Raw genomic sequence first — 23,052 nt, forward strand, 5'->3', positions numbered from 1 at the left:
TAATTCCCACACCAGCCTTCTGTTCCCTACAAATCCAAATTATTTTAGGCTTTCTTTGTTAAGTCATTTTCCAATCACTTAGTAATTTATATTATTCGTTCCTGGACTTTCTCCAACTTCTCTTCATCTTGCTTAAGTTGATGAGCCTATTTTCCATAACTGCTTTTTCAAGATAATACATTTATTGAAGTCTTATATAATTTAAATTTCTGGCCACATGTAAAACCTCATAGTTTATTAATAATTTATCATCTTTTGAGTGGTAATTTAAATGATTTTAGTTATACAAATTACTGAAATTATCCCCAAAGTCATAGCATATCTATATCAATTATTTGATAGTTATTATAATGTATTTTAGAGTGGTGTTAGTGGAAACACTGATTTAATCCTAAGTACTCTGCTCTAATATAAGTAAAGTTAAAATTAAACAAGTGGAATTAACTGATGCTAAAGAAATTGAATTGGTTACGTTATTTGTAAGTATCTAAATTTATTTGCTTTATCTTATTAGCTCCATTGGCAAAGAAAAAAAAAGTACCGTATTGCTGGCATTATCAGCAGAAGCATCTGAAAAAACGAAAGCCACTGTACGTTGTGAGCAGACACCTCTGATGTTTAGAGAACTCATCCCTGGTAGCAATGAAAAATATCGCATTTCAGTGATGTGTATACCGTAACAAACAACTTGAATGACTTTGCCTGTAATCAGTTTTTTCCATAAGCCGAGTAAAATAATTCAGTAACTATTTTGCTTTGCTATAAATAGAATTCATTTTATGTTAAAATATAATAATTTGAAGAAGCTTTGTTTAATTATATTCTTGGTCATTATTCCCACAGATGTTTTATAATACTATTGTAGCCACATATCATTATGAGAAACTTAACAAATTACTGTTTGACTTTTCTGGGGAAAACACTCACCCGTCCCCCTGAATACACACACACACACACACACACACACACAGCAGAATTACTTATCTGGACATTGTAAAGGAAAGCATCTATTCTCAGTTCGCAATTCATTGCGTTCCCTAAGTGTATTTCATATAAAATAGAGAAACGCGGAAGTTTTTTATATACATACATTTTTTTTGCCTTTTAGTTTTTAGTGAGCTACAATGTATTTACAGGGAGATACACAGACCTTAAGTGACAGTTCAGTATGCTGTGAGGGTGATTATCGAACCTACCCTTTGATCAAGATATAGGACATTTTTATCACCGCAGAAAGCTTCCTGTGCCTGTCCCCAGCACATCTCTGCCTTCCTCTCCCTGCCCCCACCCCCATCCAGGAAGCAAGCACTGTTCTAATTCACAGATTGCGCATTCATAAGTTTGGTTTCCTTTCTTAGAAATCATGTACCTCATAGGAGAATGTAAAGTCAACAAGCTGACAGTTTATTGAAGACTGTTTTAAACTACTGATTAGGTAAAGACTGAATATTGATCCTATGATTCTAAAATGCAATCATTAAAAATATGTGGTGAGTAATTTTTTAATACTCTTTTGACTTTGTAAATATTTTGTAATTTGGATTAACGTTGAGTTGACCGCTACATACAGCGTCCATGCACTCATTGGATAACTTTCTGGAGATCACTTAATATGCTTTTGACCATTTCAAGTGCCCTAACTGGCTATTAAACAAAAAACCGAAAAACCAAAACAACAACAACAAAAAAAACTTGTCTGTAAACCTAACTGGTCATGGATTCCGCCCCAAATTAGTCATCAGCCATTTTTGTGATCCATATCTTTAGTCATTTGTTCTTGGTGTCAAACTCTTTGCTTCTCCTAGTGTAACAGTGTTATCTGATCTAATGTGCTGTCAGTGCTTTCAAGGACCCATCTTTTTACTTCTTTAGAAGCAGCCCTTTCATGAAATTTTATTTTTTCTACCAATCCAATGAGTTTTATTCTTTAAAAGTAGCACATATGTGGAGCAATGTATTTTATTATTATTATTTTTAAAGATTTATTTATTTGACAGAGAGAGAGACAGCAAGAGAGGGAACACAAGCAGGGGGAGTGGGGGAGGGAGAAGCAGGCTTCCCACTGAGCAGGGAGCCGGATGCGGGGCTCGATCCCAGGACCCTGGGAGCATGACCTGAGCCGAAGGCAGACGCTTAACGACTGAGCCACTCAGGCGCCCCTATTATTATTTTTAAAGATTTTATTTATTTATTTAAATGAGAGAGAGTGCATGGGAGTGCATAGGGGCAGATGGAGAGGGAGAAGCAGACTCCCCTCTGAGCAGGGAGCCCGATGTGGGGCTCGATCCGGGGACCCTGAGATCATGACCTGAGCTGAAGGCAGATGCTTAACCTGCTGAACCACCCAGGTGCCCCTTTGTGGAGTGATTTAATACGAAAGTCATGAAGTAGGGAAAAATAAAACTGCTTTAGTTGGGAATAGTATGAGAACTGAAAGTTTCATGCTCCCTTCTCTACCACCTTCTTTTCTTTATGTTTCCTGCCCCATACCCCCCCTTGCCATTTGCCTGTGTGATTTTTTTGTTCTTATTTTTTCCTTGGTAGCTCAGAGTTATTTGCTGAATTGTGGTTTGTGCCTGCCTCCTTTCCTTCAACAAATCCTTCCTGAGGATTTGCCATGTACTCAGCCTTGTGATAAGTGATAAAGAAGGCAACAGACATTCTTCCTGCCTTCATGGGGTTTCCTTAAGAAACAAAATTGCCCCTCTCTCCTCTGGATCAGAACCAGCATTGTTTTTGCAGGGAAGTTAATTATATAAGATGCAAATGGATGACAAGGCACGGGATTTAAATTATAAACTACAGTGCTGAGGAGTGGGAAAAGGAAGAACTCAAAGGAATCATTCTCCATTGAGGGGTTCCGGGCAGTTTAGCTGGCAAGTGGGAAATAGAATTCACATGGCTGGCTTTCCCACTGATGATCAGATCCATTGCAAACCTGTTCCCCAAGGTTCAGGGACGCCTTGGTAGTTAGATCAATAATGCCTTTTGTTTCCTGACTTGAAAATCATCAAAATAAATCAGTTAAGTAAACAAGATCCGTGTCCATCCTCCTGATAAGACCATCTGTCAAAGCTTCAAGAAAGATACTGGTTCCTAAGTCTATCACTACAATTCTCTCACTTCTCTTTCATAGAAATTAGAATTTTAAGAAGAGCAAGATTGTACAAATCAATAATTTTAAAAACCAATTTTGACTAAGAGAATCAACTTCTAAAATTTATTTCAGCCAATGAATAGGAAAATGTTTTCTTTCAAATTCACTTTTATGACATTGTTTTAGCAGTTCTAACAAGTAGCTAATCATTATTCCATGTTAGAGTATTTTCTTATTTTTTTTTAAAGATTTTATTTATTTATTTCAGAGAGAGAGAGAGCATGAGCGGGGAGAGGGAAAGACAGGCTCCCTGCTGAGTAGGGAGCCCGATGCAGGGCTCCGTCCCAGGACCCTGGGATCATGACCCGAGCCCAAGGCAGACGCTTACTGACTGAGCCACCCAGGCACCCCAGAGTATTTTCTTATTTTTAAATATTTCTCCTCTTTCTATGTTTACTTTTCTCTATTTTTTTTAAATTCTAAAAATTAGGGTGTTGCTATCAATTCTCTGGAAATTGAAATCATCATCCTTCATATTCACTGCTTAACTTTTTCCTTGCTTTACCTTATTCATTCTTTTGTCTTAAACATTTTACACAAATGCTACATGCAACACATTTCACTAAAAAGGATTTAAATAGTATAGAAGCATGCAGACAAAAATAGGGAATCTTATTTTATATTCAGTCTAGCCATTGAGGACCATCGTAAATTTTCTTTTAAGATATCTTTTTTTAAATTATATAATTCAGCTTTATATCAGTTCAGGTTTTTCTAAGCTGATTTCAGTATTTCTTAGAGTATGAAGAATTTTAGAAATTTAATATATAATGTGAGAACTTGCATTTTCAGGGCGCCTGAGTGGCTCAGATGGAAAACTTGCATTTTCTTTTTTTTTTTTTTTTTGAAGATTTTATTTATTTATTTGACAGAGAGAGAGCACAAGCAGGGAGAGTGGCAGGCAGAGGCAGAGGGAGAAGCAGGCTCCCCGCTGAGCAGAGAGCCTGACATGGGGCTCGATCCTAGGACCCTGGGATCATGACCTGAGCTGAAGGCAGACACTTAACTGACTGAGCCACCCAGGTACCCCAAAAACTTGCATTTTCACTTAAAGACAAAAGGTATAAATGCTGGAACAATTTATACTAGTGGAATCGAGACTGTTATCAATTACCGTTTTACCCAAATGTTGCATTCTCCTTTAAATATTATAGTCAACGCATATATGTAGATAAATACTGAAAGAACCCTGTTTATCGTATATATCCTGACCTCTTGTGAAATAGATTTTGGGTTCTAGGGTTTGATGATAGTTATTATTGTCCTAAAGTTTTATTACATGCTTTTTTTTTTTTTTGGTCCTTTGATAGTTTTGTTTCTGACTTACTCTGTATCTTAAATATTCGAGCTTTTTGATGAAGAATTAGCCTTTCATTTCCCGAAAGCCTTAAAATTAGCAGTAAATTAAAGATTTAGGTTAGTATCTATGTTGCTCCTAATTAGGGAGTATCGTGAGACTATCAGCGAAGAAGGGGGAGGTGATTCTCAGTGTATCTCGTTTCTCCCTGGGAATCCTGAAAACCCATGCAGGTGGAAGATGGTGGTAACAATTTCCTTGAAGTCTATCCTGGATTAGTTTTCTGTTGCTGTGTAACAAATTACAAATTTCGTGGCTTAAAGCAATTCCCATTTATTACGTCATAATTTTCTGTAGTCAGAAGTCTGAATGGACTCCCCTGGGTTCTCTGTTCTAGGTCTTACTGAAATGAAACTAAGGGGTGTGTCACCTTGGACTTTTTTACCTAGAGGTCCTGGGGAAGAATTCACGGCCATGCTTATAGAGGTTGCTGGCTGAATTCATTTCCTTCCTTTCAGTTGTAGGACTGAGCTCTCTGTTTTCTTGCTGGCTCTCAGCTGGGTGGGGTCCACTCTCTGCTCCCAGAGGTTGCCCGCATGACTCCTCTCCCTCCATCCGCCCAGCAATAATCACATGGCAAGGCCTTCTCGGCCTTGACTTTCTCACTCCCTCTCCTGCCATCAGCCAGACAAGCCCTAAACTTATTTTAAGGGCTCCTGAGGCTGGATCAGTTTTACTTTATTTTGAGCTCAACAGTGCTATATAACATAGCAGAATCACTCATCATATTCATGGGCTTCATGGGTATGGGACTGAAATCTGAGGGTGGGGACATTTTGGGAATTGTCGCTGACCAGGTCACTTTGAAGTCTAGCATCAGTCTTTATAAAAGCTCACGCGTCACCAGCGACCTAGGGTGAAGCATGTAACTCACGTGTGAAAGGCCATTAAAATGAAGACCCTAAGTTCTAAAATGAGATATAATTTCAACATAATGCAAATAAAACACATAGCAAGGTTTTCTTGAAAGTCAAAAATCTGATTATAAAGTTAATGGCAAAGAATATATACCAGAATAGTCCAGAAAATTTTGCAAAAAGAAAAGCATTGGGGACAGAATTTGTTCTTTGTAATTTCAGAAAGCTTGATAAAGCAATAGTAATAAAAACTGAGTGATGACAGACCAAGAGTAAATAGGCAGATCTATGTATAAATAAAAACTTGGTTCATGATAAACATATAAACATCAAATAATAAACGGATAGTGGCATAAATGGTGTTGAGAAAAATTGGTATCTGTTTGGAAAAACAACGGCAACAACAAAGTGAGACCTTTGTCTTAATGCCCAAAATAGGTTATAGAGCTAATCAGTTTTAAAACTACAAAGCCAATACAAACAAAAGTGGGAAGTATTTTTTCATAATCTTAGGAAGGGGACAGTCATCTTACATAGAACATAAAGCATCACAGGCTTCTAGGAAAGAAGTTGACCTATTTCGCCACGTAATAGTTAATAAACACCATAAACAAATTTAAAGGAGAAAGAGGCATGAAATGTGTGGGAATAAAAATGTCATCATCTTTAACGAGTCCTGTAAATCATTAAGGGAAGACAAACAATGCAGTAGATAAATGGGCAAAGCATATGAATAGGCTATTCACAAAACATGAAAAACACATGGCCGGTAAACATATGGGGAGATCCACCCCCTAGAATGTTTGATAAAAAGCAGGTGCAGTCCTTCTCTATAGTGTTTTTAATGATAGAAGAAAAGTAACCTAAATGTTCATCACTTGTGGAATGGTTAAATAAGTTAAGCTTTATCTATACTATGGCGTACTTGTGAAACCAATACAAATAGTTGTGCTTGCGTGTCTATTCAGACACATCATGCACACGCACTTGGAAAGAGCTCTACGAGGTATTGTTCAGTGTAGAAAAGCAAGTAGCAGGAAAATGCATTACATCTCACCTGGTCCATACATGTACTCTCCAATAAAAAGATACTGTAGCAGAGACAGAATGTTCACCTAGGTGTTTCTCCTTACATTTAGGTTGGACCGTGTGTGTTTTCTGAGTATTGGGTTGTGAGCAAAAGTGACGTACTATTTGTCAGTCAAGGCATTCGGGAGCTGTGATGTCACCCCTACAATCTCTCACCTCCTCCAAGGCTGCATCAGGGTGACACATCTACACCATGAGAGAGCTTCTGTTAACGAGGGTCTCCAAGTGACCTGGGAGCTGGGCCTCCTACACCGTCCATTAGCTGGGTGATTTAGGTGTTGTCTGTTGTTACAGTTAGTGTTAACTATCCTGGTTAGTCCAGAGACCTATATACACATGAAGATGTATTTATTGTTAGAGGATTGGAGGGATGCACGCTGTCCCACAGTTATTCGTTATCTCCTAGAAGAGGAATACTGGGAAATGAGTGTGAGCGTAAAATAGGAGGCTGGGGCGCCTGGGTGGCTCAGTCAGTTAAGCATCTGCCTTCGGCTCAAGTCATGGTCCCAGGGTCCTGGGATCGAGCCCTGGCATTGGGCTCCCTACTCGGCGGGAAGCCTGCTTCTCCCTCTCCCACTCACCCTGCTTGTGTTTCTGCTCTTGCTATCTCTCTGTCAAATAAATAAATAAAATCTTAAAAAAAAAAAAACAAAACAGGAGGCAATAATGTTTTACTGTGATTATTTCTGTATTGTATGAATCTTATGAAACTGTACTTATTTGTAATTTTGATTATAAAAATATTGGGATATATAAAATGCAACATTGCCCAAAAAGTAGGTGATATACCAACCGTTTGCTTCAAAAGTAACTTGACCTCTGCTATGGTAGAATTATGACTGCTACCCGTTCTATTTCGGGATTTAGGGAGCTAGTAAGTGGATACAATGAAGTAACCAGTTCTGTTTTAATTCATGTATGAGATGTAAATCTCTCTAAAGTGGTAAGTCTTTTGATGTCGTCTTATTTATTAAGAGTATGATTTGTAGTGTGTGATATGCAGGGCAGTTTTTTGTCTTTTGCAAACAGCCTCATGATTTTTGCTTTATCCAGAGTCTACTATATTTTTTTTTACTTACTAGTTTTCTATAAAATTACTTAAATGAATTCATTTTTTTTGTTTTTAATTTTATTTCATTATGCTATGTCAATCACCATACATTACAAAAGAAGATCTTAAATTTCTATGTAAAATGAACTGGCTACTATCTCGACGTAAATGGAAGATACACATTAAGCTAAATACAGTAAAAATGAAATAATATTATGTGATTTGGCTTGCTGCTCTTTTTTGACAAAGATCAACACTGAGGCTTACTGTCCTTTTAAAAAAGTGAGATTATTAAGTGTCAGAGGTGGTGAAGACTGAGACCTTTTCCTTATCAGAGTGATTTAAAGATAATTGAAAATGGATTATGTTCTTATATTTATAATTATTTAATGCCTTGCCTCTGTAACACCAGTGTCATTCCTCCCACATCTGGGGAAACACTGGTATTGTTGAAAGAATTATAGGATGGGAGCCAGAAGACCTGGAGTCATTGCTGTCTGTCATTTACCATGTCTTTGGGTTGTCACGATGTCTTTGTATTTATGTCACTATTTATAAAATGGGGATAAAGCTGCCTACCGTCTCCATTTCATCTCAGGATTTTGGTGAATGAAGCAATATTGCATATCACTCTAAATAGTAGTATTAGCACCAGTTTAACAATCCTGTATAACTAAGAGGGTCTGTTACTTGGGTCACAGTGCTTCAGCTACCAACGCATTCTCCTAATTCCCAGCACTCCACCCCAGGGGAGTCAACATCTCGATTCCTGCAAATATGCATCGTTACCATAGACACTCAGAGCAAGTATGAACCCATATCTATGTATTCTTACCAGGAGATGCATTTGAAGTGCATATTCTACTGGTCAGTCTAGACTTGATTTTATGCAGTTAGATCTTCTGATGTGCTGCTTACATTTATTGATATTTTATGTTTCTATATAGTTTCATTTATTACTAGAAAGACTAGAGGGAGCTTTCTGTTTCAAAGACCTCTCCTAATACTGCAGTAAATTTGGTGTACTTAGCTCATTTACTCTGTCTGGTCACCAGAGTATTATTTAATAAATTCCTTCCCCCAGAAATTATTACTTACTTTAGTTGAATCTTAGTATTGGTCAGTCCTGCTGGGCCCCAAGGGAAATAATGTTTAAGACAGTGTTATAATCATAAAAAAAAGTGTTCCTCAAGCAAAAAAACCCACAAGTCATAAATACAGAGAACAAACTGATGGTTGCCCCAGGGGAGGGGTTGGAGGATAGGCAAAATGGGTGAAGGGGAGTGGGAGACACAGGTTTCCAGTTATGGAGTGAATAAGTCATGGGGATGAAGGAAGCAGCGTAGGGAATATAGTAATGGTATCGTGGTAACATCGTATGGTGACAGATGGTAGCTCTGCTTGTGAGCATAGGATAACTAAAGACTCACCAAGTCACTATGTTGTACACCTGAAACTAATGTAATATTATGTATCAACTATACTTCAATAACAATTAATTAATTAACTAAAAAAAAGAAAGGTGCACCTGGGTGGCGCAGTCAGTTGAGTGTCCAACTCTTGATTTTGGCTCAGGTCATGATCTCAGGGTCGTGGGATCGAGCCCCGCGTCGGGCTCCGAGATCAATGCAGAGTCTGCTCGAGATTTTCTCTCTCCCTCTGTCCCTCTCTACTGTTCACCTGCTCTCTTGATCTCTCTCTCTCTAAATAAATACAATGTTAAAAAAAAAAAAGAAAAAAGAAGAAAGTGTTCGGTACTTGTACAAAGTAGTTGTTACCTTTTTCCTTTTGACTCACAAAAACAGGTTTATGTATTTTATGTAATATCCATCATTTTGTCATTGAGAAATCATTCTAAACTAAATTTGTTCTGAGCCACATCCCTCGTCCTAGAAACACTTCCTCTCTTTGGGAACTTGCTTCACCCCTTTAAAGTAGCTTCTACTCTTTGATACAAGTCAGATAACATGATTCTTTGGGAGACTCATGCTAGGCCGTTAGGGATGATTGAACTGATTCACTCCTGATTGAGTCCCCTATGTTCATATCATCAGATAGTGAGCCAAGACCTTACTTACCACTACTAAAGCATTCATATGATTCTACCTGAAGTCGAAGTATAATAATAATTCTTACATTTTCCTAACAACTTCTAGTTGCCTACAGCAACTATGTAGTTTTGGTAAATAAATCCTATAAAGCTAAAGTTCCAAGTTGTAACTCCAGCCCTGTTGAAGCAGTAGGCTTTGTGGTGTTTATGGGATTTGAATGTGCTAGAACGATCATTTGTTTACTGAAAGTCCTACTATAAGAAAACGATATCCAAAAATCTGAGTGTTTCTGAAAAAAAGGAAGCTACACAGTTTATAAGTGAGAGAATCGACTAACACAGGGCCAGTGAGTCAGTTTACAATAAGTGAACAAATTCATTTTTCTACATAAATGAATTCTGTCATTTAAATGAATAACACCCTGTTTTCCAAAAGCTCACATTCACCACATTCTTTGAAGTGGAAGGTCTTCCATTCCTAAAAGATTAAACAGGGATTTTGTGGTTATCATTGAGTATTCCAGGAAGAACTTTGTAAATTTTTTTTTAAGATCTTATTTATTTATTTGACAGAGAGCACAAACAGGGGGAGCGGGAGAGGGAGAAGCAGACTCCCTGCTGAGCAGGGATCCTGACACGGGGCTCGATCCCAGGACCCTTGGGATCGTGACCTGAGCCAAGGCAGACGCTTAACTGACTGAACCACCCAGGTGCCCCATGAATTTTGTAACTTGATGTTAAAGAGCTAGGGAAACCTCTTGTTTTTTCTCAATAAACCCAATGAGGGAGATTTAAGTAACATTTTTCCCCCCCAGCCTGTCCTGTCACTTAGCTGTGCTTTTGTTCACTGTGGTCCTGTCATAAACATCCTTTACCGCAAATTATTTTCAACATTCGCAATATTTGTAGATTTCTTTCTTGACAAGATGTAGTCAATACCTTGTGACATGTCATTTATTTTACTTTTAACCAAGACTGAAAAAAATGGATTTAGGTTTATGGTTTCCATTTTCATAACCTGTGCCTGTTAAGGAAATTAGTTTTTCCCTTATGCTTTTTCGGTCCTCACGCCTTCCCTTCTAGCATACCCACATGGTGCACTCTCAACTTTTTGACTTATCTTTCCTCAATCCCTTCAGTTCCCTTCAGTTTTACCAGTCCAGAAATAGTGAATGAGTTCTGTTCCTTCCCTTTTCTCACATGGCTGCTTTTCTAATTAACTCTCTACCGCTGCTCTGGATGTCTCACTCTTCCCCACTGCCCTTTTATTAATAGCTGTTCCAATGTGGATTCTTTTCCTTCTGCCTCACTTTGGTCAGTCCACAGCAGTCTCTAATATAGCCACTCTAATATCCCATGTTTTTCATCTGCGAAGAGCTCTTCCACATCTCTTGTGGGTCTATTAAAGACATCTTAATGCAGTTTTTGACAGTTCTCAGTATAGATCTTCCTCGACTTACGATGGGGTTACATGTGGGTAAACGCCTCATAAGTTGAAAATATCCTAAGTCGAAAATGCTTTTAATACACCTCACTTACCAAACATCATAGCTGAGCCCAGCCTACCTGAAATGTGCTGAGGACACTTACATTAATCTACAGTTGAACAAAGTCATCTAACATAAAGCCTGTTTTATAATAAAGTATTGAATAAATATCTCATGTAACTATTGACTACACTTGAAGTGAAAAGCAGAATGGTTGTTTGGTACAGAATGGTTGTATAAGGGTATCTGTTATCTGTCAGTTGTTTACCCTCATGATCACATCAAGAGAATGTGATCATGAGAGAACATCGTAGCATGTATCTTTAGCCTGGGAAAAGATTGAAATTCAAAATTCAAAGTCTGGTTTCTACTGAATGCCTATTGCTTAAAATTGTTAAGTTGAATCATCGTAAGTCAGGGACTGTCTGTACTAAGGTTTGAAATGTCTGATTCCAACCACAAGTGTAAGGAATGCTCTTATATAAGAAAGGCAGTGAAGATCTTGACATAATAAAGATGTTTTTACAAAGAAACTAATGTTGTTCTTCGCTGACTAATAAGCTTAACAATTATAAATGACTTCATTCACTGTTGAAAAGGATTTGTTTTGAAGTGTGATTCATTTTATTTTTTTTTGAAGCACATCCAAAACAACATATTGTATAAATTTGTCCTCAAAATATACTGATGGATTCTGTCGAGCTAGCACATTTTCCTGTGGTATGTACTTTGTTTGGTATTCACTTCCTTTATAAATAATAAGAATTATAAAAGTGTACAAAAATAAGCAAATGCATTTGTAATACCACATTTGAATAGTAATAAGAGTAGCTTCGTTTAAATATGTATCAGTAAGACAGGGTTAAGTTGCTTAATTCATCTAGTGTCTATGAATGTAAATATATTGTTGAATATATTTATATTTTGGGGGATTTTTTTCCCTTCATTTGACAGAGAATGGATAAATTTCTGGTAGAGAACGTTATTATGGTCAGACCTCATTACTGCCAACATTCATTCATGTACTAGGTAACCTTTTAGAGATTAGCCCAAGGTCATTTTTATTCATTGAACAGTTCATTATAGAAATAGTTGGTTGTTCTTCCTAATTCTGCCTTTGTCCAACTCTTTTCAGTTCCCATTTTCACCACTTTATTGTTTATTAAAATTCAAAAATGGTGAAAAACTTTTGGGAAATGCAACTGAATTTATTTTGGGAAAGACAATGAAATTAAAAGAAAGTCAGTTTCCTACAGAATTTATTTAATCATCTTTTTCCTTTCCCCTAAGAGCTTTGATAGGGTGGGCAGTAAAATGTGACAGTTTATAGATTTCACGAAGATGGATGGAATATATAGTTCCTAGGAATGGTAATGAAATGCCTACATGGTGTAAGTTTCTCCATCTCTCTTAGTAATGCTGACCTGAATGGTTCCTGTGATGTGGAAATGTTGGGGTTTGGAGTGAATGGTCAAGAACGAATTCTTGAGACATCTTCAGTGCAAAAAGGTGGTTTTATTAAAGCCCAGGTCCAGGACCTGTGGGCAGAAAGGGCTGCACTGGGGTCCTGAGGAGTGGCTGATTATATACTTTCAAGTTGGAAGGGGGTTAGGGTTAGTGTAAGTCTCTAAGGAATTTGGAAGCAAGGTTTCCTGGACCTTGAGGGGGCTGTCTCTTGTTAGGAAAAGGTCATTTATTACTGTCTAATTAAACCTTAGTCATGAGACCCTTCAGATGTATATCAGTGGGCCATATGCTTGGAGGATGATTGCTAACATATATCTTGGGGGCAGGTAGAGATAAAGGAAGTTTCCAAAGGAATTTTTATATGTTAAAGGAGACTTACAGGATCCTGGAGGTCAGGATAATGTTAAGCTAAGAATGCCTTTTGCTCTTAGCAAACAAAGTAATAACTGTGAGGCAGTTGAGTTCCTAGAGGAAAGTCATTCCACCTGTCTCAAGGAAACTTGTCAATGGGCTGTAAGTTGTACAGAAATTTAATTTTTTTTGCCTTTGTTTCCAACATCACTGCACTAAAGTATGGCAAATAAAATAGAAAATAAACTTATAATAGATAACAATTCAGTAAATATTTGAATACAAACTAATGTTTAACGTAAGAACATTATCAAATATTTGAACAAATTTAAGTCACAGTTAATTATTTTAGGAAAGAGAAAAGAGCATACACTTCCTCTTAGAATTTCACCTTTGGTTTTTAAAGATGCATTAAAGGGCATTCAAAGTGATCACATCAGTTCACTTTGGAATAATAAGCATTCCTTGGTGGTTTCATTATTAAAAAACAAATGCACTTATCCACATTTAGAAGATACTCTAAATTTAACAAATATTCACTGGGCATTTTCTTTGCTGGGTACTGGGCATTATTTAATTATTGAATAATTATTAAATATTTACAGTGTATTTTTATTGTGTTGGGTCTTTGGGAATATACCAACAATATAAAAAAAAGTTCTCTGCTCTATATGTGGGAACTTGGGCCAAGGGTAGGAGTGGGCTGGAATTCTGCCATTGTCATTTTCCAGCCTGTGACTAGGTTTGTAAACTCTGCAAGACTGGTTCTATAGACGCAGATATCTTCCTGGGTCTGACTAATTTGAGGTGAAAGAGGGCGTTTCTGTGGCTCTCCAACCCACCTTTATTAATAATGGATCCCCATTGTCAAAACAGAAGAGGGAGGGAAGGAAGGAAGGAAGGAAGTAAGGAAAGAAAGAAGGGGAGGGGGAGGAAGAGGGAACAAAGAAAGAAGGGAAGAAAGGAGGAGAGAAAGAAAATCAAACAACCCCTCAAATAAAAACTAAATAAGAGACTCAAGGATCTTAACCTTCTTATTGGTGAAATGAGACATGCATACATAAATTAGTTATTTTCCATAAAATAGTTATTTTTCCTTTTTTTCTTCTCCTTTTCTTTCTCCGTCCATATTTCCCCATCTTTTTACTTCCTCCACCTTCATTACACCCTTGAAAGAATACCTTCTCAAACCACAAGCACGATGTGCAGTTCCATTTCTCATCATCACTAAATTGTTTTGAGGGTCTATTCAACACAGTTTCTAATGGTTGGTAGAAAAACCATTCATACTGGATAATAATAAATTATATTACCTCCAAAATATGCTGTAATTCAGTATTTTTACTGTTTAGTTTGGTCTTTATTTACTTTGTTGATTCCTTAACTTGGCAGGTAATGAAAAGAATGATGTCCTGTTTTTATGTAGTACTGTAAAGTCTCAGTGTGATCAAGGGACGTATTTATATTGCTGTCTTAGATGAGGTAGCCAGCATCTATCCAGACTTCTTTCCCAAGGTTCTTGACATTCTCTGAGTTTCACTTCTACTTTGATTATGGAATCTCATGTTTTGAAGGAACCCTTGATGAACATTTATTGTGCATATTTATGGTTGAAACCAAGTGGGATATAAAGCTGAAATTTACACAGATATAGAAGACAAGACTCTTATTTTTGAAGTTTTTAATAATTTCACTAGTTTTTTGAGATGTATTTTAATTATCATATATGTCTATACCGTGCTTTGTATCTATATTTAATAGTTTTGGATACTCACAGAAATTCCTAATGATGGGGAAGATAGAATTTTTTACACACAAAGAAATTATTACTTAAATAAATTGACTATTCCAGTAGACGAACAGCAAATATCAGCACAAGGACTTAAAATCACTTCTCCTATTTTCAAATTAAATGATTTTGCCACCTCTCACCATAGTGGCTACTACGAAGGAAACCAATTTAGAACATAGGTTACTACTAAGCCACATGCTACCACCTGTATTGAGTCCTAAGAGAGAAAAAAGAAAGGAATAGTTTCTCATGGGATAAAATAAGTTACAGAAGGCTTTTTAGAGAAACTAAATTTTAAATCAGGCCTGGAAGGAAATGGAGGATTTGTGTTGGTTGGTGAGATAATTTATATAGAGAAAACAACCAGAACTTAGGAGAAGGTAGCAAGAATGTGCAAAATCTTAAAGGGTGATTATAAAGGAGCAGAGAGGCTATATTCAGAAATATCCGTCAAGGTTTAGATTGTATTAATAAGATTATGTATCCTAGTCTGAGTTATTTTTCATCTAAAGTGTGATAGGGAGTTTATGTTAGATTGGCTTTTTTTTTTTTCCCTTCCTGAAATATTTGCTAGAATTCACCCGTGAAGCCAACTGGATCTGGAGTTTCCTCTGGGGAGAGAAATTTGATTTCATATATATATATGGTGTTTTCTCTCTTTTTTTGCCTTTTTCAAGTGTTGGTTTTTTGTGTCTTTTAAGGATTTTCTCCATGTAACCTAAGTAGTTGAATTTGTTGACATTAAGCTGCCTTTATGCTCTATTTTCTGTCTTTAGGGTGCTTTTCCCCTTTCATCCTTAGTATTCATAATTTGTATCTTCTTTTTCTCCAAATCTACCTTAATGTTTAAAATTTCATAGATTTTTTTTCAGTTGTCTTTCAGATGTCTGTTTCATTGCTTTTTTGCTTGTTATTTCCTTTCTCCTACTTCAGTTTTAATTTGTTCTTCATTTTCTAACTTCTTAAAATTGAAACTTTAGATTTATTGCATTGGGGATTTTTTTTTTTTAAGATTTTATTTATTTGACAGGGAGAGACACAGCGAGAGAGGGAAGGAACACAAGCAGGGGGAGTGGGAAAGGGAGAAGCAGGCTTCCCGTGGAGCAGGGAGCCCGATGTGGGGCTCGATCCCAGGACCCTGGGATCATGACCTGAGCCAAAGGCAGACGCTTAACGACTGAGCCACCCAGGCGCCCCTGCGTTGGGGACTTTTTGTCTTAATAAAAACATTTAAAACATAGATTTTATGCACAGCTCTACCTGCACTCCACAGATTTTGATGGATGGTATTTTCATCATCATTCAACTCAAAATATTTTTTAATTTCTCTTGTGGTTTCTCCTATGAATTATAGGTTAAATTAAAGTGTAGTTTGTGTTCATCATATAATGTTTGAATGTTTTCCAGATATCTTTTCATCTTTGACTTCAAATTGAATTCTTTTCTGGTCAGAGAATATACTCTGTTATTTTATTTATTTATTTATTCATTTATTTGACAGAGAGAGAGTGAGCACAAGCAGGGGGAGCGGCAGGCAGAGGGAGAGGGAAAAGCAGACTCCCTGCTGAGCAGGGAGCCCTACCTGGAGCTTGATCCCAGGACCCTGAGATCATGACCTGAGCTGAAGGCAGACGCTTAACCAACTGAGCCACCCAGGAGCCCCTGTTTTAATTATGTTAAATTTGTTAGGACTTGTTTTCATTTTCAACATTTGAGCTTTCATGCCTCATATCCACGAGCACTAGCAAGAGTGCATATCCTGTTGCTATTCTGCGGATTGTGGTGTGAAAGTCATTTAGGTCAAGTTGGTTGAGAATTTCTGTATCCTTCTGATTTTCTGTCTTTGTCGACAATGGAGAGAAGGATGTTGAAATGTCCAGTTGTGACTGTGGGTTTGCCTATTTATTTCTACTTTGAATTCTCTCAGGTTTTGCTTCATGTATTTTGAAACTCTGTTCTTAGATGCAAACACATACAGGATATTTCTTCTTGATAATTTTATTGATGAAATATTCCTCTTTATCCATGGTAATTTTCTTTGTCTGGAAGTCTACTTAGGCTGATACTAATAGAACTGCTCCGTCTTTCTTATGACTGGTGTTTGTAGAGTATCTTTCCCACATTTTTTTATTTTTAAACTTTCTGTCTCTGTATACTTAAAGTGTGTTCTGGGGTCCCCTGGGTGGCTCAGTCGGTTAAGCATCCCACTCTTGATTTCAGCTGAGGTCATGATCTCAGGGTCATGAAATCGAGCCCCATGCCCAGCGTGGAGTCTGCTCAAGATTCTCTCTGTCCCTCTTCCTCTGCTCCTACTCCCCCACCTCCGCTCTCTCTCTCTTAAAAAAATATAGGTAGATAGATAGATAGATAGATAGATAGATAGATAGATAGATAGATAAAGTGTATTCTGGTTGAGAGTGTATAGTTGGGTCTCACATTTCTACCCATTCTGATAACCAAGTTTTAAAACTTGTGTATTGAATATAATTATGAAAATGGTTACATATAATACTAGCATCTTGTTATTTTTTTTCTATTTGCCCCATTTGTTGTTCTTCTCTTTCCTCTGCCTCTGCTTTCTATTGGATGTATTGAATGTTTTTAAGTATTACATTTTATCTCTGCTATTGGCTGTACTATTTTTATAATTTTGTGTATGTCTTAGGATTTTTAGCATATATCTTAATTTACCATAACCTCTGTTCATGTAACATTTTACCACTTAACATAAAGAATATTACGAAAGTGTATTTTCATTTATGTCTTCCATCTTCCCAGGACCCTGGGATCATGACCTGAGCCAAAGACAGACACTTAACCGACTGAGCCACCCAGGCGTCCCACAGCAGATAGTTTTTATTGCTAGGTTTTCAAATTGAGCAGTCTCTTCTTCTGCATTATATAGTCTGCTCTTAATCCCATTCAGTGAATTTTTCTTTTCAGGTATTGTATTTTTCAACTTGTATTTTTCAATATTCTACTTGGTTCCTTATAGCTTCTTTTTTTTTCATCATATTCATGTTTTCCTTTAAAATTTGTCTACTTATAGCTATTTAAAAGTCCCTGGCACTTCCTCTCTTTCATTTCTATATGTTTCTGTTGATTGGCTTTTTTCTCCTGGTTGTAGATCACATGTTCCTGCTTCTTCACACGTCTAATAATTTTTTACTGGGTACTGGACATTCTGATTCTTACATATATGTCTGTTCTATATCTCTAGGATTTTGCTGTCTTCCCTTTAAAGTGTCAAACTTTGTCTTGTATAGGCAATTAAGTGAATCAACTTGATCTTTTCGAAGCTTATTTTTTAGCTTTATGTTTTTATTATTTTTTTAAAATTTTGTTTATTTGAGAGAGAGAGAGAGAGTGCGAGAGAGAGAGAGCCCTTGAGCGGGGTGAGCGGCAGAGGGAGAAACAGAATCCTTGCTGAGCAAGGGAGCCCGATGCCGGGCTCCATCCCAGGACTCCAGGATCATGACCTGACCCAAAGGAGACACTTAACTGACTGAGCCACCCAGGCGCTCCCTTTTTTAGCTTTATTGAGATGGCTCTAAAGTAGTCTTAGTCTAGAGCTAGTTAAGCCCTTCAACTAAGGCTTAACACTTCTGATGTTTCTACAGAAATGCCCTGGATGTTCAATAAAGTCACATCACTGTATCTGGTTAGAACTTGAGTATCTCTGTGCCCCTACACGTGCAGATTAGTATTCAGCATCAGACTCAAGGGAATTACTGTTAATATTTCTGGATCTATTTCTCTGCTTAATGCCCTCTCTGACAGTGCCCCCAAATTTCAGCTGCCTCAGCCTCCCCAATTCCAGTGTCTGTCTTCTCACTTCAGTGAGATCACCATGCTCTGCTTGGTTATTCCCTTCCTGCTCAGCGGTCTCGGAAATGCCTCCATTTCAACAGCTGGGATCATTATGGGGTTACCTTGTCTGTTTCCCTACTCTTAAGAATCACACTGTTATGATGCCTTTTCTCAAATGACCGGAAACATTGTTTTTACATATTTTGTCCAGTTTTCTACTTGTTTAGTGTGGGGAGGGCATTTCTAGTATATTTATTTCGTTGTGGCCAGAAGTGGAAGTCCTTCCACATATCGATTTTGTATTTTATGTATTATGTATGTAACAGATGAATTCATTTTCATGTTAAAAATCCAAGAGTAATATAAATATTCAGAATAATAGATGCTAGTCCCTTCACCTCTCCCATCGCATTTCATGTCACTCAATAGAGAAACCACTTTTAGAAGTTGTATGTGCATCCTTCTATTTTCCTTTATGTACTTATATCCATTTATATATACATGTTCATGCAAATGAGAGATATACATATTTTTAAACATAAAGCAGTTCTATAAGTATTATTCTGCAACATATTTTTTCACTTGGTAACATATAGAGATAGAGATCTTGTTATTAAAGTACATATCAATTTTTATTTTTCTAACATTAGCCATATATCCTACAGAATGGTTTTCCTCTAATTTATTTAACACTCTGCTCTTTAGTCATTAAGGCTTTCCCTTCTAACTTTATGCTCTTATAAACTGTATTTTTTAATAATATGGTACAGCAACTTTCCCAGTGGTAAATATTTCTGTAGGAGAAATCACCAAGTTTTCAAAGAGTCTGTCTGTCTATAAATTGCCTTTCACATGTTTATATTACTCCTAACTACTAGGAACCAGGCTCTTTGGAGAAATGGTTGATTCTAGATCTAGAAGAGGAAATATGAGAGATAAGTTTAGAATATCTTATCACAACAGAAAGCAAGGGAGGTAAGAAAGATTACTGTGATGGTGTCAGAAGATACAGAATCCCCTTTGAAGGGACTGCTATTGGTCAGAGATGGGGCAGTTTACCAACCAAAAAACTGCTGGACTGAAAAACATCAAATGTGTTTAACAGCCAAGAATCATAAAAATGCCAACCAAACCAAACCCCAAACCACATTGCTCACCTTGGAAGGGAAATAGGGGATAACATTCTGAGTACTGGTAAGGAGAAGAATCATGTATTTATCTTCCTCTTCCTGTACGAACCTTATTTCAAAGTAACCAAATAATTAATGAGAGGAATTTCTTTTTATTTATTTATTTATTTGAGAGAGGGAGAAAGAGAGAGAGCACGAGCAGGGGGAGGGAGAGAGGGAGAAGCAGACTCCCCGCTGAGCAGGAAGCCCAACGTGGGGCTTGATCCCAGGACCCTGAGATCATGACCTGAGCTGAAGGCAGACGCTTAACCGACTGAGCCACCCAGGTGCCCCGAGGGGAGTTTCTTTATAGAAGTCTACTAATAAATGAAGAAGGAATAACAGAATCAGACTACCAGAGTTATAACCTTTATTAATTGAAATACAAGCCCTAGAAAATGATTGTCAGTGGCTACTAATGATCTCAGGGAAAGCATGAAGAGGAAGCATTATGGGAAGTGGATGTGGCGGACAACACTCGACCCCACCGATTATATGTTAACACTGAAGAAGGAGAGACAGTTAGCTGTCATATGGCAACTGATAATGGCAGCTTTTCAAAAATTGAACCTGTTCAAGGCCCTCAATCTAACTACCAGTTTATAGGACAAACAGGAGATAGAGGAACTTATTTAATGACCTCTCGGGATGCTGTCAACCAAGTCTAAAATTCCAGAAGTTCTACAAGATAAATAGTCCAGTTTCTTCAATAAGTGATAGTCAAGAAATAAAAAGGATGGGAAACTGTTAGAGAGTAAAAGAGAAAGATAGGAAATCTCACCCAAATGTAATATGCAGAGCCTGTTTGGATCCTGATTTGAACAAACCAACTGTAAGGACACATTGGAATAATTAGATTTTAACAGTGCCTGGATTTTAGATGATATCCAGGAACTGTTAATGTTTGATATGTGATATTAGCATTGTGTTCATGTTAAAAAGAGTCCTTCTCTCTTAGAAACAAAATGAAACATTTACCAGTGAAGTGATAGAATCTCTGTACTTGCTTTAAATAATCCTGTAAGGGCTTAAAAGAGGAGAGCTGGTGGCAATTATTTATCTTGGATGATGAGTACAGGGGGTTTATTATAGTGTTTTTTCTACATTTGAGTGTGTAAAATTTTCCATCATTAATTTTTTATTTTATTTTTTTAAAAAGTCATCTCTATGCCCAACATGGGGCTCAAACTCATGACCCCGAGATCAAGAGTCACATGCTGTCCTGATCAAGCCAGCCAGGTGCCCCATGAATTTCTTAAATTGGAAAATAAACTTAGCTGTAACAGACCAGGTGAGGAGCGTTTCGTAAATCATCAGCATAAGTGAGGAGCTTTCCGGAGCTTCACCCGAAATATTTGGAGTGTGTGGATACCTACACATCTGCAGAAGAGGTATCCGCAAACGGCAGAGAATTTATTCAGCGTGCTTGCTGCGGTGGATCTGGACCCCCCACGGGCTTGTCTTGAAATTAGCATGAGTCTCGCAGTTTTCAACACCTAGAGAAATCTTTGCGGCAAAGCTAACGCTGTGCACTCGGTCAGGTCGGCTTCTCACGCGGTCCTAATATTTGTCTTTCAGGTCCAGCAGGTGCCCAGTGTGCAGCAGGTCCAACACGTGTACCCAGCTCAGGTGCAGTATGTGGAAGGAAGTGACACTGTCTACACCAACGGAGCAATGTAAGTCGATGTGCGGGAGTGGTTTTCATTCTCCCGCGTAGTCAGAGAAGAATGATGGACTCGCCGGCACATCCCGCTATTCCCAAATTGTTTCCTTGTTTTCATGGTTTTTTTGTTTTTTTTTTTTACCAGATCAGAGTTACTGGAATGAGCCTCCTGTGTAGAGATTTGTCTAGGTTTGTGAGGAACGTGAGCTGATTTTCTTCTCAACCTCAATGGATTATTTTATTTATTTATTTATTTTTAAAGATTTTATTTATTTATTTGACAAAGGGAGAGACAGCTAGAGAGGGAACACAAGCAGGGGGAGTGGGAGAGGGAGAAGCAGGCTTCCCGCCGAGCAGGGAGCCCGATGCGGGGCTCGATCCCAGGACCCTGGGATCATGACCTGAGCCGAAGGCAGCCGCTTAACTGACTGAGCCACCCAGGTGCCCCCTCAATGGATTATTTTAAATTATGAAAACTGTTATGCCTTTTAATGGTTTTCACTAGGTTGAGAAAAATGTATACCCCTCATTGGTGATTTCTATATCTTACTGATACCTTATAAACCCTGTGCTTTTTGTTTTTATAAAAAGGTGAATTTGTGTGTGTGTGTTTGTCTGTAAACTAACACCAAACTAGTACATTTGTTTCTTTTGGCATTTATTAAATGAAGTACTTAGCCTCCATAAGAGTACCTGATCCTCCAATCTTATTTTCCTGTCTGAACTTGCCCCCCCCCCCCAACCCCTGCCACGCAACTTACCACCTTTGCAGGAACAATAATGCAAATTTGTAAGTTCATACCAATTGTGTTTTTCAGCCACTTTGGAGTAAGATTCAGGATATTATAAGAGACTAAGAACTATTACAGGTCACCAGGATTGTTTTCATTTAACCACTTGAGGTTTTTTTTGCAATCTGTTGGATCTTTGGGTTTACCTGAAATAAATTCAAATTCTCTCATCCTCCTCTGCCCACCTCCCTTCAACGTTGGTGTGCCCCAGATCGATAACCTCTGCTTGCTTTTTTCTTACTGCACCTTCTCTTTCCTTGGGTGGTTTCATCGAGCCCCATGATCTCAACCTGTAACCTCCATGAGGGCAGGGATTTTTGTCTCTTGCAATAAATCTAACACCACAAGAGTGCATGACACATAGTCAAAGTTCACTTATTGTTACCTATTGTTATTGTAACTAAACACCTTGGAATCCTACTTTAACTCTGCATGAATTTTATTATCATGATTAAGATACTTAAGTATTTTGAGCTTTTTATGATTCTTTCCTGGGAAGTGGGGGGATGATGATCTCATATTTGAGGAAATATCTTTTCAGCAACTAATACAGGGCCTGGAAGACAGTAGCTGATACCAAACTGAAAGCTCTTCCCTGATCCTGATTCTTCTCTCTTTTCTCATTGCTTTTGGTCACTGAATCTATCCACATTCCCACCGCCTTAAAATCTCCATTACCTATAAAATACAAGTCGCCTCTCTACCTTGACATTCACCCCATTCCTACCTCTCCAGCTTCATTTTCCACCTGTTCTAGAAACAACCAACTTCGTGCAGATTTCCCCAAATACTACCCTTTCGTGCCTATTTTTGGGCATGTGGTTTCCTCTGCCTTCTGTCCTGTCTTTCCAGTTCCCTACACCGAGCCTCGTATGATCTTTATAAACTGCTTCCTCATTCCCCCCCGCCTCTTGTGACGTGGACCCTGGCTCTCCACTGCAGTTAATTTATCCTTCCCCTG

The 23,052-nt window shown here is 37.8% G+C and overlaps 1 protein-coding gene across 6 annotated transcripts in view; it reads left to right on the plus strand.

Annotated features, from left to right (window-relative positions):
- The window catches only part of RFX3 (regulatory factor X3), a 384,699-nt gene that overhangs the window by 246,662 nt on the left and 114,985 nt on the right, over positions 1–23,052 (plus strand). For all 6 annotated transcript variants that reach the window (XM_032427525.1, XM_032427527.1, XM_032427524.1 and 3 more), the window contains exon 3: positions 21,216–21,313. In XM_032427525.1, coding sequence (XP_032283416.1) covers positions 21,216–21,313 — 98 coding nt within the window. The remainder of the gene's footprint in view (positions 1–21,215; positions 21,314–23,052) is intronic.

The sequence above is a fragment of the Phoca vitulina genome, unplaced genomic scaffold (genome assembly GCF_004348235.1).
Source record: "Phoca vitulina isolate PV1807 unplaced genomic scaffold, GSC_HSeal_1.0 scaffold37, whole genome shotgun sequence".
NCBI classification, from domain to species: Eukaryota; Metazoa; Chordata; class Mammalia; order Carnivora; family Phocidae; genus Phoca; species Phoca vitulina.